Genomic DNA, 18192 nt, shown 5'->3' on the forward strand with positions numbered 1-18192 from the left:
GAGAGAGACACACACACACAGACGGAGAGAGAGAGAGAGAGAGAGAGAGAGAGAGAGAGAGAGAGAGAGAGGGGGAGAGAGAGAGAGAGAGAGAGAGAGAGAGAGAGAGAGAGAGAGAGAGAGAGAGAGAGAGAGAGAGAGAGAGCGAGAGAGAGAGAGAGAGAGAGAGAGAGAGAGAGAGCGAGAGAGAGAGAGAGAGAGAGAGAGAGAGAGAGAGAGAGAGAGAGGTAAAGGGAGGGAGACACACAGAGAGAAAGGGAGAGAGACACAGAGGGAAAGGGAGAGGGAGACACACAGAGAGAAATATGGATACATTTCATTGGAAACTTTTTTGTCCACTCTAGTGTATATGTACAAAAAACAAACATTTAATAACGACATACACACAACTTGGCAACAATATGGGTGAGAGAGGGAGATCGAGAGAGAGATAAGATAGGAGAGAAAGAGAAGGACAGGAGTAGAGGGAGAAAGAGAGTAAGGAATTGAGTGGGGGAGACAAAAGGCAGCGACAAAGAGGACAAAGACAGACAGAGAGGACAAAGACAGAGACAGAGAGGACAAAGACAGAGACAGAGAGGACAAAGACAGAGACAGAGAGGACAAAGACAGAGACAGAGAGAGGACAAAGACAGAGACAGAGAGGACAAAGAAAGAGACAGAGAGGACAAAGACAGAGACAGAAAGGGCGAAGACAGAGACAGAGAGGACAAAGACAGAGACAGAAAGGGCGAAGACAGAGACAGAAAGGGCGAAGACAGCGTCAGAGAAAGCAGGGGGGGGGGGGGGGAGGTCGGCCTGCTCACTGCTTGTCATCCATGCCGGTCAAGCTCCTCCAGAAGGGCGGGGAGGTGTCGAACTGGAAGGTGTAGACCAGGATGAGCACCAGCATGGTGTACATCACCACCGACATCCAGAAGTACTTGAGAGCCCTCCTCCACCATTCGTAGTGCACCTGGGGGGGGCAGGCTGTTCAATGGGGCTGAACGATTCATCGAATTCAAATCGAAATCGCGATGTATTAGAGAACGATATGCCAAGAACAAAAAGGTTTTTCATCTTTTTTGTTTTTCAGTTTTTACTTTTTTTGGGGGGGGGGTGATTTGTTACCGTTACTGACTGGAGATCGGTACGATTTTTATATATTTTTAATTTCAATTCAATAGTTAAATAAAGAGGTTATAATATAAATTCAACTCAACACATTGGCCTGGCCTAAAGGAAAGAGCAGTTTATATGTTGACTTCTTCCAATGTTGGTCATACTAAAGAATGATTTATTGCTTTTTTAGTGAATAATACAGAACATAAGGAACTTCATAAATTAAAATAATCGCAGATTAAATCACAATCGCAATATTCATCAAAATAATCGCAATTCGATTGTTTCCCCAAATCGTTCAGCCCTACTTGTCACCATGATCACCTTGTGCTTGGTAATATAGCGTTGAAAAAAAAAGAAAAGCAAAAAGAAAATGAACCATAAGGGGTATGTGATATGACCTGCTGGCCTTGTTCCCGTGGAACGGGGGAGCATTAATATAACGGGACGGGGCATAAAGCAGTCCTAAAGCATCGTGGGAAAGAGAGGGCTGGATCCAGGGTCACTTTACGACAGCGCTAAAACTAGTCAGCAGCTTTCTACACTGGGAAATTGGATTCTCCGGTTCTTTACTCTGTGTGTGTGTATGAGTGTGTGTGTGTGTGTGTGTGTGTGTGTGTGTGTGTGTGTGTGTGTGTGTGTGTGTGTGTGTGTGTGTGTGTGTGTGTGTGTGTATGCGTGTGTGTATGCGTGTGTTTATGTGTGTGTATGCGTGTGTTTATGTGTGTGTGTGTGTGTGTGTGTGTGTGTTTGTGTGCATATGCGCACGTGTGTGTGTGTGTCTGCCTGTCGAGGGTGCGGGTGTGTGTATGTTTGTGTGAGTGTATGCGTGTATTTATGTGTGTGTGTGTGTGTGTGTGTGTGTGTGTGTGTGTGTGTGTGTATGTGTGTGTGTGTGCATATGCGCGTGTCTGCTTGCCGAGGGTGCGTGGGTGCACGCGGGGAGGTGCACAAACCCCACAGAGCAGCACACTACCGTGAGCTCGTAACCTGTGTTTGTGCACGTGTGTGAATCTGCCTCATCCTCGCACATAAACCGACGCTGCGGGGGCGTGTTGCGCGGCGTGCGCCCTGCTCCTACCTGGTAGAGGGCCACGCAGGACAGGAACATCATCATGTAGATGATCTTGTACATGACGATGCGGCCCTCGAAGCTGACGAAGAAGAACATGCCGCTGCAGATGTAGAGCCAGTACTTGACCAGCAGGGCCATGATCAGGCTGCCCAGCACCTGCACCACGTCCGGCTCCCCTCCTTCCCCCTCCTCCTCCTCCTTCTCCGACGACCTCCTCTCCTCCTCCTCTGCTCCGAAAAACAGCAAGGCCAGCAGCAGCAGCATCTCGGTTACCACAGTCGACCACACCACTGCACTGCACTGCACTGCCCTGCCCTGCGACGTCCGTACGGCTGTCTAGCCGTGCATCTTGTCCAACTTAAACCCGAGTTACCCTGAGCGTATCTTAATGCTGTTCATACCAGGTCGCTGCCCTCCCTAGCCCGGAAAGGGACAGTCCTGTTTCATTTCCTCCCTCTGTTGCCACTTTTTCTCAGCTGTAGCTCCACATGGCTGAGTGATTACAAACAACAGAGGACTTTAACTTTGTAAATAAGTCAATAATAGTTTGAATAATCGAGATCTCAATATTGACCAAAAATAATCGTGATTAGGATTTTTTCCATAATCGAGCAGCTCTACTCTGAGTGTGACCCAGCCGAACCATGGTAGTGGCAGGGGTAGAGGTTGTGGTAGAGGTTGTGGTAGTGGTAGTGGTAGTGGTAGTGGTTGTGGTAGAGGTTGTGGTAGAGGTAGTGGTAGTGGTTGTGGTTGTGGGTGTGGTAGTGGTAGCGGTAGCGGTAGCGGTTGCGGTAGCGCTAGCGGTTGCGGTAGCGGTTGCGGTAGCGGTAGCGGTAGTGGTAGAGGTTGTGGTAGTGGTAGAGGTAGCGGTAGAGGTAGAGGTTGTGGTTGTGGGTGCTGCTCACCTTTGGCCTTGTCCTGGTCCACCACCACGTCGGACAGAGCCGCCTCCGTGTGGCTCAGCTTCTCCTCCCGCTCCATCAGAGTCTGCCTCAGCAGCAGCCAGAAGCTCAGCAGACACAGCATCTGGGTCAGGGGTAGGGGTAGGGCGTTAGAGCATCTGGGTCAGGGGTAGGGGTAGGGGTAGAGGTAGGGGTAGGGGCGTTGGAGCATCTGGGTTAGGGGTAGGGGCGTTAGAGCATCGGGGTTAAGGGTAGGGGTAGGGGTAGAGGTAGGGGCGTTAGAGCATCTGGGTTAGGGGTATGGGTAGGGGTAGGGGTATGGGTAGGGGTAGAGGTAGGGGTAGGGGTTGGAGCGTTAGAGCATCTGGGGAGGCACATGACGGCCGCGAAGTGTGTGTGTGTTTATAGCAAATACAGCTACACACACACACACACACAGAAGCACGCATACACACAAGTGATCGACTGATATGTCTGCCAGCCGATACATATATAATTTTTTTCTAAATATCTTTTCCCGCCATGATTTACAGACGGTTCAATAAATGTTCCTTTATAAATTGAGACTTGTAACATTTGTTATCATCATTGTGTCATTTTTATGATGTAAATTGAGGGAGCAAAAACAGGTTCGGCTCCAAATATCGGCTCAAGAAAATCAGTATCGGCGTATCGGCCATCGGCTAAGGCTGATGAAAAGAAATCGGTATCGGCCCTAAAAAATCCATATCAGTCGATCTTGTCACGACACACACAAACACACACACATACACCCAGACACATCCCACCGACACAAATACAGACCTACACCCATCCAACCAGACCCACCTAACCAGGTACATCCACACCCACCCACACCCATTCACACACACACACACACACACACACACACACACACACACACACACACGCTCAATGGAAATACGACAGATTGTGTGGCGACAGCGACACTAAACAAACCCTGATGTCACCTCTGTCCTGCTCTAACTGCAAGACAGGAAGTGACATCAGACATCAGGGATTAGGGTTCACTTGGACAGGGTCCAGGTGAGATAGCAGACTCCGCCATCGCACGACAACAGCGATAAATACAGCCAGACTTGTCGGCCAGTGCACCGTACAGTAAAGCGACAGAAAAAAAAACGCTTGTGCATGCATTGGAAAGAAGATCCTCGTTTGCTTTGAGGGCCCACAGTCTGTTGCAACCGATTGACATTTAAAGGCTCTGCTCCACCAAAGAGGATGACCTCTGTGTATTGATCGGTTGGTTAAGCTGGTGGTGGTGCTGGTATTGGAGGAGGGTGGGGTCTGTATATTGTTTGGTTGACTGAGTCGGCGGTCCATACCTTGGTCCACAGCTCGCTGAAGGGCACGTTTCCTTTGAGGAAGAAGCCTGACACCTTGTTCAGGACCTCGAAGCTCCAGATGTACTGCAGCACCAGCAGCAGGTTGCCGTACATCACCATGAAGGGCGAGGTGATCATGGCGTAGCGCCGGCGGTCGCGCACCATCCACAGAATGCACGACCACAGCAGGAAGACGAAGGTCAGCCAGCTGACGTAGGTGATGCTCCAGGCCTGGAGGTGGTGGAGATCACAGTGCAACACGGCGCGTTTATACCGCCGGAGGAAACGGGGCTGCCGTCGGGACACTTGAGAAGTGCCTGGGATTCATGGGGCCTGTTACCCTGACGTTACAAGAGAGCCTGGCTATGATCTGGGTTGTTTCCTACCGTTCATCATTTGGGTCATTTGGGTCATTTGGGTCCTTAATGTCCTTATAAGTCAAAGACAGGGGGGAAGGATTTTACCCTCAATATTATCGTGAGAGTGGAGTGCTATGATCTTCTCTATACTCAAAATCTAAACGCTTCAGTAAAACTCCCAGGTTTGAGGAAAGAAGAGACACAAATATTAACATATGAATAAAGACTATGGACTTGAGTTACCAAACAGCGAGAATTGCACATGCCAGCTTTACATTTCATAAATATAAAGCTTGTCTATATACAGGTCGTGATAAGGATCCAAATCATGTTTCTCCCCTCAAAGCCTCCCTCTTTCCCCATCTCTCCCCTTCATCTCCCACCCGACTCTGGCTCACCATCATGGCGATGAGAGCGCAGATGTAGCTCTGCTTCATGATGAAGCGGAAGACGGTGACCACAGCACTGGCCTTCTCCCGGTCCTCGCCCTCCGTCTCCGTCTCCGTCTCCTCCCCATCCTTCTTCCCCCCCTCCATACCCATTTCGGAGGGCAGCCTCACTTCGTACACACATTCGTGCTTAATCTCTGAAATCACAGGAACACATGACGGCACGAGGCTTTGGGGGTGTGGGGGTTTGTGTGCTTGTGCGTGTGCGTGTGTGTGTGACGACTTTTTGTATACCGCACATTGTTTTCATGAATAATATATAGAGTGCCAAAGAAGACATACACAAATTGCATTATTTGGTGACATGGCATGGGAACAACAATACAATCTGATCAAATACATTCCAAACAAAAGTTTTATTAGTATTCCCAAAGAAAATGTGCATTTGTATTGGTCCAGCATACCCCCTAGGAAGCTGATGGAACAACCTATGCTCTATGGTCTCACCTGGGTCTGGATTGAAGGTGGACTGGTCCATTTTGTAGTGCGGGGTGGAATAGAGATCCACACCGACCGGTCCATTGTCAGTGGTGGTGAATTCGAAAGAGTTCTCGTTGGGACCCTGCAGCGCACCAAGCAGACATTTAGAACAGGACGCAGTACGAGGCCTGAACAGTCTTCACATGCACATCACAATGCGTTGACATCCATGATATCAGCATGCTGGCATTTGTCTGACACTTTAAAGCGGCTATTAGCAATGTTGGCCTCGCCGCACTTTGTTTGGATTCATTTGTGTTTTGATTGAGTCTCATGGTTCTCATGTCAAACCAGCACATGAAAAACATGACTCGATCAGAACACATTTTCGTCAAAAGTGGGGCGAAGCAAAAGTTGCTGATTCCAGTTTAAATTGCAAAGATGGGAAGGACCAGATTCAGAAAGTCAAATAATATACTAATTTGGATGAAATGGTTGATTGGCTGCCCACAATCAAATACCAATGATTGAACTCCACATACATCTGGAGAACATCTTTCTGACTATCAGAACCTGGACGCTCCACCTCTGCAGAGGGAGGACATCCCACTCGTTTGAGGGACTTATTTTTCTTTAGCGCAGGGCTAAAGTGTTCTTTACAAAACGCATAAGGGCATGCACCCTGATGGTAAAGACGGAGACCATAGACGTCTCAAGCACTTCAGCCCTGGGCTAAATGTGACGGTGCAGGGGAGAATCCAGCTAGCCACAGGCAGACTGTTCACCTCAGGGTTTAAGAGGACAGAGAACGTGAGAAGGAGATAGAGGGGGATGAGTAGAGTCTCAATTTTGTTATTTTATCTAAGGATGCAGGGCGGGTTTGGTGGGTGGGTTGGGTTTTGTTTTAGTTACAGTGGCTCCCACCTCAGATATGCTGTAGTCCTGTGTGGGCAGCAGCTTGTGTGGGGGGGAGGGAGGGGAGGGGGGGGGGGGGGGGGGGGGTGAGAGCAGACGGGGCGTGGTGTGTGTGTTATTGATGAGTTGCTGCTGTACTCAAACACACATAGAGAGAGAGCGAGAGAGCAGGAGACACAGAGATGGACAGAGACATAAAGAGAGAGAGCTAGAGTGGGTAAGGGAGACAGAGAGAGAGAAAGAGACAGGGAGACAGAGAAAGAGACAGAGAGACAAGAGATAGAGAGACAGAGCGAGAGAGGGACAGAGAGAGAGACTGAGAGAGAAAGAGACAGAGAGACAAGAGATAGAGAGACAGAGCGAGAGAGGGACAGAGAGAGAGACAGAGAGAGAAAGAGAAAGAGAGACAAGAGATAGAGAGACAGAGCGAGAGAGGGACAGAGAGAGGGACAGAGAGACAGACATAAACACAGACATAGAGATAGACAGAGAGAGATACAGAGAGACAGACAAAGACAGAGACCGATGCAGAGAGCACTTCAGTGCAGCAAGACAGAGACAGAGAGACAGTGAGACAGAGACAGAGGCAGCGAGACAGCGAAACAGAGAGACCTCTGTCTGTTCTTTATAGGCTCTGACAAGCAGCAAGAAAGCCTAAACTGCACTGTTGTGCAAAAACCATGCCCATAATTCATCAGTGTCTGGCCACCTTAAAAAAAAAGATGCTTTGAAAACCACATAGGGGGGGCTGGCGCAGACAGGGATATACGGACATAGTTATGGGAATAATGCAGCTGTGTTTGTGTGTGTGTGTGTGTGTGTGTGTGTGCTTGTGTGTGTGCATGTGTGTGTGCATGTGTGTGCGTATGTGTATGCATGTATATGTGCGTGTTTGTGTGTGTGCATGTGTTTGTGTGTGTGTGTGTGTGTGTGCGTGTTTGCATGTATATGTGCGTGTGTTTGTGTGCGTGCGTGCGTGTGTGTGCGTGTGTTTGTGTGTGTGTGTGTGTGTGTGTGTGTATGCGTGTGTGCATGTATATGTGCTAGGTTTCTGTGCGTGCAGTCATCGCAGCTGAAACCTATCCAATAAGGCAGCACAGTTGTCTCTATCATGGGTCTGAGACCTGAGGCACAAGCGGCAAAAACAATCGCCAGGCAAAAGCTATGAAAATGTGATTCATCCACTGCACTAAAACCTATCAAGCAGTTCATTGTCATTAATTTTTTTTAATGCTTCCAGGACTTTTTCCTAGGACCGTTTGGCCGGTCCAGCTCATCGCCATCACAATAAAGCTGCCACTATAGAACACTGTGCTGGACTCGCTAGCGGAGCGGCTGCAGGTCGGGCTGCGGGTTGGGGGGGGGGGGGGGGGTCTTCCACCCCGGTCGCCCTACCTCCCTCTCATCCGTGGCGCGGCTGGTGAGCCGCCAGATGTGCCTCCTCCTGTCGGCCGAGCTGCTGGTCCCGTTGCCCATCAGCCCCTCCTTCTCCTCTCCCTCCGCCTCCTCCTTGTCCTATGAAGACAGAGATAGCCGCGGGATTACGCAGCCGAATCTCCTCCTTTGAACGTTTCGTCTTCTTCGTCTTCAGTTTGTCCCAGGCAGGGCCGCTGCTGGCCGTTTCGGTGCCCTACGCGAGCGGGGGCTGGGGGGGCTTTTTATATATTAGGTAAAAACATCTAATTTGCCGAAATTGAGTGATAGGTTATACAATTAAGAACAAACAACGGTGGGCCTCTTCATAACTCATTTACATATTATTTTAATTCAATAATGTATTTCTTTATTTTTTTTTTCTAAACCTTAATTATTGGTGCCTCCTCAGGTACTTGGTGCCCTACGCACTCTGCGTACTCTGCTTATAGGGAGCGGCGGGCCTGGTCCCAGGGGGCGCTAGGCTCGGTCCTCCGAGGGGGGGGGGACTCAGCAGCTGAAGGAGCGCACTTGCCACTCTTGTTTTGGTTGTTGCTGTTTCAGAGTATTGTGTACCGCACGCAATTGCAACTTGACCGGTGCAACAGACTAGACTCAAGATGAATCATTTTTTCACAAGCAACAAATCGGGTCTCAATAAAACGCTCAAAGATTGGGCAGTTTCCTGTTGTGGTGAGGCAAACATGAAATACTAAACGGAGGCGGTACCAGCAGCCTTCAGCTACACATGCAGACAGACGTCCCAATAGCCCTGGTAGGTTCTGGTCCACCTCTGACCCAGTCAGACCAAATCGGTCGTCCTCGCAAAAAGTACATTGCAATCACAACTGAATCTGTGTTGTAGTGTAAGGTAAGCAAAAAAAGAACAATAAAAATACCCTCACACACATTGGTGGAGGGTGTATGTGTGTGAGTGTGCTGGGTTGGGGGGGAGGCGGTCGATAATGCATACAGGCCTCATCCCAGGTCCTTAATGGTTGACAAGGGTATATTGACCCATCTATAAAAACCCTCTAATCTATAACTCCATTATGTTGGGTCTTAGCCTCGGGTCTGATAAAGCCTGCCACCCAGTAGGGCTCTTCATGGTCACGATCACGGACTCTATGGGGGTCTCTGGGGACGAAGACCTTATCAAGCTTCTCATTCAACATCTCTCTGTCATAGTCTATGAGTCTGACTTGCCGACATTCTTGCACTGTTACGGTTGCGCTTGTACTCATTGTGTTTTCCTGCTCCTCTTGGGTTTAGCCGGCGGCCAGAGCTGTGCTATGTCTGCTGGTCTGTCTGTTTTGTCCGGGAGATTCCTGCGGTAGATATTCTTAATCCCAGGGAGGCTTTTTCCAGTGCTATTCTTTGGTTAAATAAACAAAAATTGAACAGACCTGTATTTTCAATCTTGGCAAAATATTGCAACATATTGTTTTAATGATATTTTCTTTAACCTTAGTTTTCCTGTTTACAGTTCATCTTACCGTTAACAATAATATTTTCAAATGTTGAGGAGAGAACAATGAATTCGCCGCCAGCAATTTCCTAAGACTCGCCATACACCACCACCGCCATGTCCAAGATGACACAGTTTTATGTTAGTGCTGGACAGACACGATAAGTGTGTCTCATCCTTCCCGATTCACTTCTTGCCGGCTCGGCTAACGTGATAAGACATTTAATTGTGATGACGTGGTGGCTTGTAATATTAAGAACTCACGGATCCACAGAGCCAGCAGAGGTCTTCTCGGACGTGCGTGTCTGGGAGGGGGTAGATGGAGGACAGGTCGGACTTCCTTGCTCGACAGAGGGTCATCAGTCACCGTTGCGGCTGGGTGTTTAATTACCGGTTGTTCCCTGTGATCGGTATCTCCACTCATTGTCTTGGAGATCTAGGTGATTTGGTCGTGCGGGTGTGGGGGCGCGGTGGGGCCTGTTCAGCTCCGAATGATGTAGAGTGACGGCCGCTTTGTTTCCACACAACTAATCGAAACTGGTTCAGCCGCAGAAAGAACAGCGTGCCCAGGTCTTGATTACAGAGTCTGACTGCAGTAGGGGGAGAGGGGTACGTCGAACTCTCCGTGACAACCATACAGCCGAGAGTCTTCTAGAAGACAAGTTCATCTCGTTGATACACGCCGACATAAATAACTTCTAGTTTACCTCAGCAATCGACCCTTCCTGGAAAGGGAATGATATTCAATGCCACATAAACTTCTGTACTCACCTGTACAAACAGTAAATCAATATCGGTTTAGATCTGCACAGTAATCTGAGTGAAGCTTAATTGGAATGTGTACAGTTGGGACGCATACAATATTCCCGTTAAAGATGCTGTAGGTATGATTTCACTGCAATTCCACTTCTAACGATTTTGTTATAAGTGGAATTGTCAGCTGAATTGCTATTAATGAGTGACATTTGGTGAGAATAACAGTTTTGAGTTGACCGCACCTGCCTCTAGGACACAATATCGATTTAACACCGCTCCCAGTTTATTTCTGACCAATCAGAGCATCTCTTCCCTGATTTGGGAATCCTTCTTGGTGGTCAATCACAGTGGAGATTAGGGCTGCTCGATTATGGGAGAAATCATGATCATGATTATTTTGGTCATATTGAAATCACGATTATTCAAACGATTATTTTTGACTTTGAAACATGATGTATTTATTCAGCATGTCTCTCCCAAAAAACACCTTGTAACTGAGAACTTTGAAATTAACCCTTTAAGAAATACACAAAATGCTCAAATAGAATGTGTTCAAAGCTTTTCTATTTGACCATTCAGAGTATTTTTTTAAGGCGAAAATTCAAATTTCTCAGTTACAAGGTGTTTTTAGGGAGAGACATGCTGAATAAATACATCATGTTTTAAAACTCAAAAATAACCGTTTGAATCATCGTGATTTCAACATTGACCAAAAGGATGGTGACTATGATTCTTTCCCCAATCGAGCGGCCCTATTGTGCGGCTGCACGGCCAAAGAGACGGACGGGCCCACCTCCATCTGCCCGGTGGGCTCCTGCAGCCAGAGGCGGATGAGCGTGGCCAGGGTGTAGTACAGCAGCAGCAGCATCCCCGGGTTGACAAAGTGGTGCCAGTAGAGGTCCGGGTTCTTGTTGAGCTTCCACGTGTGCGTGCAGTCGACTCGGATGAGGGGGGAGATGCCAAACAATCTGCAGGGAGAGGGCGGAGGGGACGGGAGACGGAGAGACGAAGAGGAGAAGAGTGGGATATCATACCAGGTGTGGAGCCTGGCTCACAGAGGACGCCGTGGAACGCACCAATGCATGCCAGTTTGCCGTCAAAGGGGAATGCGACTAAATCATTTGTAGTGTATGCAATGCGGCGGGAGTGCAGTCAGTGTGCGCTAGTGCAATCCACTGTTGACTGTATGTTTTTAATAGCAGCATCAGGGTTGCATAGGATGCCCACGAGTTACCTTCGCTTCTCCTGGTTCAGGGAGCAGATTTCACTCTTAAGGCCGGCAGGCACAGTGTTGGTCATCATTACACATTTTACCGCCTGGCACTTAAGGAAGATCTGCTTTACTGCTGAACTTAAAACTAGAACAAAAGGCCTTCGAAGAGGTGATGGCTTTTCACGTTAAATCGAATTGTTTTTAAAATACGGCAATTTGCGGGTTCACTAAGTTGAACAACAACAACAAAAACTTAAACCGTATTGATGATTTATTTATATAGGTTTTTTAAAATCCCTCCCTTGTTTTTAAAGCCATGCCCCCAATTTAAAGCCATCCTTCTAAGCATGAAGCCATTTCTTTTATTGAGAGAAGTGCACAGCGTTATTTAGTGTTGGGTTCTTCATTTTGAAAAGGGATTATCGATTGGGTAAACCAAGCTGAGAGGATGGATGAGGAGGAGAAGGGAAGCGTTTCAAAAGCGATGAGGAAACGCAGCGTTTGTTGAATTTAAACATTATCAAAGTTGCTGATCTGGCCAGGGCGAACGACCAATAGCGGACATAGGCGTTCCTACATCAAGGGAGGTTATGTGCAGTTATCGCCGGTGGTCACAGATAACTAAACCGCATGGACGCTGTTCTCAAAACCCTACTGTCTGCTCAGGTGGAGGGGAAATCCGGGGAGTGACGTGAAAGCTAGAATGGTGGTTAATGGTCAACATTGGCCCACTAACGCAAAACACTCGCAAGGCTGATAATCTCAGATGATATACAGTGTATTCAAGGTTGCCATGACCCATTTTTTCCCCCAATAATAAAAAAATAATAATTCTCCCAATAAGAACCACTTCCTTTGCAGGAACTGTACGGGCCATACATCACAGAGGAGCCTTCCTCGGGCTTCCTGGCCCCTAGATAATCCTGGACCTTTTTGTTCCAGGTGGGGCAGTCCATAGAGTCAAACTCTTGGAAACACCGCATCCTGAAAGTCCCTACCTGCAGCTGCATAGGGGGGGGGGGGGGGGGGGGGGGAGTCACATGACTCATGACTGCTGGGGATTTCTATTGTGCAGGCGGGGAGAGACGGGAAGTGAGGTGGAAGCCAGTCCTCTCAGCGGTGTCAGTCAACGCGCCAACAAGGCCAAGTCCAGTGTCAACATGGATACTATTGCGACCGCCGCTGTGCCGCTCTATTGTCCATAACATGAGTATATTTATGGAGCACGGGGGGGGGGGGTGTTTTGCTTGTGTCCGACACAGGGCTGGGCACTGCGAGTTTCTCCTAAACACGCAGACGGGGGATGCCTGCGTGTGGTACGTTGGAATCAACAACGTTTTTTTTTGTTTAGTTTTTTTGTTTTACACGTCAGCAAACACTAATGCAACGGTGACTTGGAAAGTCAACAACAACGCACGCGCAGGAAAAGGGTTGACATAGGTGAAATAGGGAGTCTGTTCGGCTCAACGAGACGACAAGACTTCCAGAATTAGCTCTGCATACACTGTAAATGTATAAAAAGACTGGTCAATATCCTGTTTCTACTAATGCCATCTATTAGGGAGGCCATTTCAAGCCATTTGCTCCCTGATTTACTGAAGCTACTTAACGCAGAGTGAGAATAAAGAGAGATTAGAATTTTATATTTTGACGTATCCATCATCGAAAAAAATATGTAAAAATGTGAATCCCAAAAATATATTGTGTGTATTAAGTACCTATATAACGTGTGTCATGCAGATTTTAAGCCACAGTACGCAGTAACACAAACAAGCCCCAGCGCGTGAGCATCTCCTCACTGAAGCCGCTACCTTGACTATGATCACCCCTCACCCATACAAGCAGACTCCAAATCGCTGCAGTTGCATCACCACCTGGAGGGTTAGGGTTAGGTCAATACACTTGCACCCCCCATGGCATGTACTGTATGCGTCAAGTAAAGTAGGAGGGAGGCCGCACTATGCATAAATCCAGTTTTATTTAAAATAATAAATAAAACTGGATTTATGCATCATGCGGCTTCCCTCCTACTTTACTTGATCTGACTATTCAGGCCAGCACTCTAATGGTTTGGAAAATACACATTTAGTGACGCCTGCTCCTATCCTAACTTACACGGCCTCTATGTATAGAGCACAAGAATTGTTTTATTTTAAAAGGCGATAGAAGGCAGGGAAGGAGTTTGATCGCCAAAGAGCCCCTTGTCAATACGCCATCATAACCAAAGCCTCTCCTGCCTGCCCTTGGCTCGGCGGTGATGGAGGCCCGAGACCTCCACGTCAGGTTCATGAGGACTGCAGACGGGCGGGCTATACATAGGCCGTAATGTCATTGGCCCCCGACTCACCGCAGCTTGTAAACGAGAAAGCCTTCGAATCGATACCAGCCCTGGAGGAGGAAGACGGGCGAGGAGCGGCCGTCCTTCGTGATACTATTGCCGGTATTTCAGAGATCGACGCGATTCGGCAGCTACACTAAATATTTCCAGGATTATACAGGCCGTGGTGTTGTAAGGAACAGGACAATGAAAAGCCCTAATGACCTAATGAAAATTCCTCCGCTATATAGTTATGTGTACGCTACACCTCTTAAAGCTGAAGGCTGGCAGGCCGTCCCACAATGTGGCTTGGCTCTGAACCGCTTTGTTCCAGCGCCCCGGCCACAAGCAGGTAATTAGTTAATTTCTCATGCATAATAATAAGTCGGGTTGGTTGCAGAGGAAGAGGCTTTGAAGGCTTTTTGATGCACTGAGGGTTGGAGTGTGTTCTTCCCTGCAGCTGGGATTTGGATTTTCTCTGGGCCTGGCTGTGTGTAACAATAATATTTAGCAGTGTGTACATGGACTGGATGACTTTGGGATGCAACACATCACTGGGGAAGTGAATATGTCGCTCGTAGCTTAGGGGCTCTTAGCATTTGCAGACAACCAGACAAAAAGGACCTTGTATGGTTCGAGCCTTGATAAATGAATGCATGTCAAACACATCCAAATAGTGATCTTCCTAAAGCTATTCTCACACCACACCAACAAAAAAAGATAATTAAATAATATATCAAATCAAATAATAAAAAAGTATATTCCACAATAATTCACGGCATATTAAAGGTCCAATGACATGCCACCAGGTGTGAGTGTGTTTAGCCGTTACACACGGTTTGAAAATCGGCCACTTATGACATCACAAGTGGGCGTGTCCACCTAGATGTGTGACGATAGATGACCAACATTTGGTACAATCCACTGGGTAGGCTGGAAGGCTGATCTATCCAGCACGCATCTAGGTGGACACGCCCGCTTGTGATGTCATATGGGGCAGATTATCAAAACGGCTTGTAAGGCTAATCACACTCACACCTGGTGGCATGTCATGGGACCTTTAACATTGAAACTGTGCATCTCTGTGTTTGTGGTCGGGTGCCCTCTCCGGTGCCTCTTCTGACCTGATGTAGTAGTCGTCAGTGGTGATGGCCTCCTGGAAGAACTGGAACTGGTAGAGGTAGAGGATCACCAGGTGGCCGGCGCTGAAGATGGCCATCAGCACGCACATGCAGCTGAAGAGCAGCGTGTCGATGGTGCGGCAGAAGGACCACCAGGTGCACAGGAAGAGGAAGACGAAGAAGTACACCGCCGAGGTCAGCGAGGGCAGCATGGCGCCTGCAAATGGACACGCCCACGCACACACACACACAAACACTCAAACACACACGCACAGGCACACACACGCACACACACATGCGCGCACGGGCAGACACACATAGACACACACACACAAGCACACGCACAGGCACACACACACACACACACACACAAGTATAGTTGAGACCGAGGTGAGATCTAGAGCAGATCAGGATCAAAGAGCGTAACGGGTCCGTAACCCCCTTGGGACAATAGTCAGCCCTTAATGCATCATCACATGGAGAGAGCTGACGGACTGGCACTGACCCGTAAGGCCCAGCAGGATGGTGACCACCACCTTCCCAGCGGTGGTGATCAGGTCCCCGATGATCTCCTTCACTTTGGACGCCACGCCCGCCACGAATCGCAGGACCTTCATCTTGGCGCTCTCCTTCGCCTCCTCCTCCTCCTCATGCTCTTCCCCCTCCTGCTCGTCGTCGTCGTCGTCGTCCTCCTCATCGGACAGCTCTTCGTCATCGTCTCCCTCGGCCTCGTAGCCCGCCTCGTGGTCTTCCTCCAACAGGATGTTGCCCTCCAGGCTCAGCTTCTCCTCTTCCTCCTTAGCGGAGAGAAACGCGTTGATGTGATTCACTGAAGGCACAATCACTGAGGGTATGACAGCCTTCTCTGAGTCTAGGACTGTTATGCGCCTCCTCTTTTGGCTTATTCCTCCTGCTTTATTATCTTCTCTGTCTCTCAGGTGTCCCTGATTCCGGGGGGTGGAGCTACTACTTCTACTGCCGCGACTTAAGGCGTGGCCTTAGTTCCCACACGCCCCTCACTATTAGCAGCCGCAGTCGTTCGGTTAGGGGGAATTGTAGGTTAGAAGGAGGAAGTCCTGGCTTCGACGACCCAATGCGCGGCGTGTCCAGGCTTCCTCTGAAGCGCGACTCATGTTATAAAGGGTGGCCGTGACAAGGACTAAGCTACACCTAGTCAACCTGTGCTTCTGCTGGGCTGTGCCGTATGTCGGCCGTGCTGACATAACTACCTCGCTTTTAATGCACCTTATAATTGTATTTTCATCAGTACGGTATTAATTACCTGATTGCACTCTATATTCCTGTCATACATCACACTTTTAACACTTTTTAAGAGTCAGTTCTCCATTTATAAACATACACTGTACATATTTCATATATATTTTTTGCATGTGTATACTTCTTTCAACTAACAAAGCTTTGTTTTTGTTTTTATGTTTGCAACAACAACAAATAAAGTTTTTTGAATTTAGCTTTCATTTAATTTCAATTAAGATGCCCTTTAGCGACTGCTTCAACAGACAAAGTGCTCCCTGGTCGGACGACAGGCGAGAGGTGGCCTGGTACCGGGTGGCCGCACTCTCCGTGGTCCTGAAACATCCGACAGCAACAGGTGACTCCAGAAGTCCCCCACCGGCCTGCGTCTCTACCTCTCTACGTCATCATGGCATACACACCCAGTAGCCACACCCACCGACCCGAGTGGAAGCTGTTTGTCCATGTAGTAAACAACAACAGCAGCAGCAGCAGCAGCGCCCCACCAAGTTAACTTTGGCCGGTTGAATAGCCAAACCTTCGCTTGAAGTCAATGAATATAAAATAAACTTGAACTGGGTTGAGAAGAAGTATGTGGAGCAAAACGTCAGCGATGGTTCATTTGATGGTTTTGGTGTGCTTAATGGGGGCACGGCCATCTGCTCCAGCGGGAGTGCCACAGTGAGAGTGAATGTGGATTTAATTAACTCAGAGCTATAAAGAGCGCCAACGACGTGCCAGGAGAAGGTGTGTGTGTGTGTGTGTGTGTGTGTGTGTGTGTGTGTGTGTGTGTGTGTGTGTGTGTGTGCGCGCGCGCGCGTGTGTGTGTTCTGAGTCACCCAACAACAGCCCCATTTGATATTTTTATAATATATATAATCTCTGTATATAAAGTCCTTTCAACTAAAAATTGCCCAAGGAAGATGGGCAGCAGTAGCCTTTTCAAGAGGGAATAAAGGTCAGACTGCCTGAACGGACAGACATAGAACACATCATACCGTAAAATCATTGTCAACATACATGTATCCATTAGGGAGGCAGACAGACATAGATAGACAGATACAGACAGACAGAAATATACATGGTCATTAAGACAGATAGGCTGGCGAACAAAAGGGCAGGCAGGCATGCAGACAGACAGCCAGGCATTCAGAAAAACAGACGGACAGACCATCAGACTGCCAGAGTGCCAGAATGACGGACAAACACAAAAACAGACAGACGGATAGACATAATGACAGACAGACAGGCCGAATGCCAGACAGACAGACTGAGACGACAGGCGGTGTGGCGTCTGTGTCTCACCACATCCTCATCAGACAGACAGAGCGTCAGACAGACAGAGAAACAGACAGGGCTGACTGCCAGAAAGACAGACACACATAATGACAGACAGGCCGACTGCTAGACAGACAGACACACATAATGACAGACAGGCCGACTGCCAGAAAGACAGACAGACATAATGACAGACAGGCCGACTGCCAGACAGACAGACAGACATAATGACAGACAGGCCGACTGCCAGACAGACAGACAGACATAATGACAGACAGGCCGACTGCTGGAAAGACAGACACACATAATGACGGACAGGGCGACTGCCAGACAGACAGACAGACATAATGACAGACAGGCCGACTGCCAGAAAGACAGACACACATAATGACGGACAGGGCGACTGCCAGACAGACAGACAGACATAATGACAGACAGGCCGACTGCCAGAAAGACAGACACACATAATGATGGACAGGGCGACTGCCAGACAGACGGACAGACATAATAACAGACAGGCCGACTGCCAGAAAGACAGACACACATAATGACGGACAGGGCGACTGCCAGACAGACAGACAGACAGACATAATGACAGACAGGCCGACTGCCAGAAAGACAGACACACATAATGATGGACAGGGCGACTGCCAGACAGACAGACAGACATAATAACAGACAGGCCGACTGCCAGACAGACAGACGGACAGACAGTCTGAGACGAGGCGGTGCGGCGGCTCACTTGATCCTCGCCAGACAAACAGAGCGTCAGACAGACTGCCAGACAGACAGACAGACACCATAA

General features: G+C 48.5%; 1 protein-coding gene across 11 annotated transcripts in view; it reads right to left on the reverse strand.

Moving 5' to 3' along the window:
- piezo2b (piezo-type mechanosensitive ion channel component 2b) overlaps positions 1-18192 on the reverse strand; it is an 82232-nt gene that overhangs the window by 37311 nt on the left and 26729 nt on the right. For 7 of the 11 annotated variants that reach the window (XM_030363373.1, XM_030363377.1, XM_030363370.1 and 4 more), the window contains exons 6-16: positions 15361-15652; positions 14859-15072; positions 10998-11172; positions 7963-8082; positions 6577-6609; positions 5680-5794; positions 5182-5369; positions 4425-4655; positions 3082-3202; positions 2183-2403; positions 807-955 (exon numbers count right to left, since the gene is read on the reverse strand). In XM_030363373.1, the coding sequence (XP_030219233.1) occupies positions 807-955; positions 2183-2403; positions 3082-3202; positions 4425-4655; positions 5182-5369; positions 5680-5794; positions 6577-6609; positions 7963-8082; positions 10998-11172; positions 14859-15072; positions 15361-15652 (1859 nt within the window). The remainder of the gene's footprint in view (positions 1-806; positions 956-2182; positions 2404-3081; positions 3203-4424; positions 4656-5181; positions 5370-5679; positions 5795-6576; positions 6610-7962; positions 8083-10997; positions 11173-14858; positions 15073-15360; positions 15653-18192) is intronic. The other 4 variants (XM_030363371.1, XM_030363379.1, XM_030363378.1 and 1 more) reach the window with 2 other exon arrangements.

This window comes from Gadus morhua, chromosome 8, assembly GCF_902167405.1.
Source record: "Gadus morhua chromosome 8, gadMor3.0, whole genome shotgun sequence".
NCBI classification, from domain to species: Eukaryota; Metazoa; Chordata; class Actinopteri; order Gadiformes; family Gadidae; genus Gadus; species Gadus morhua.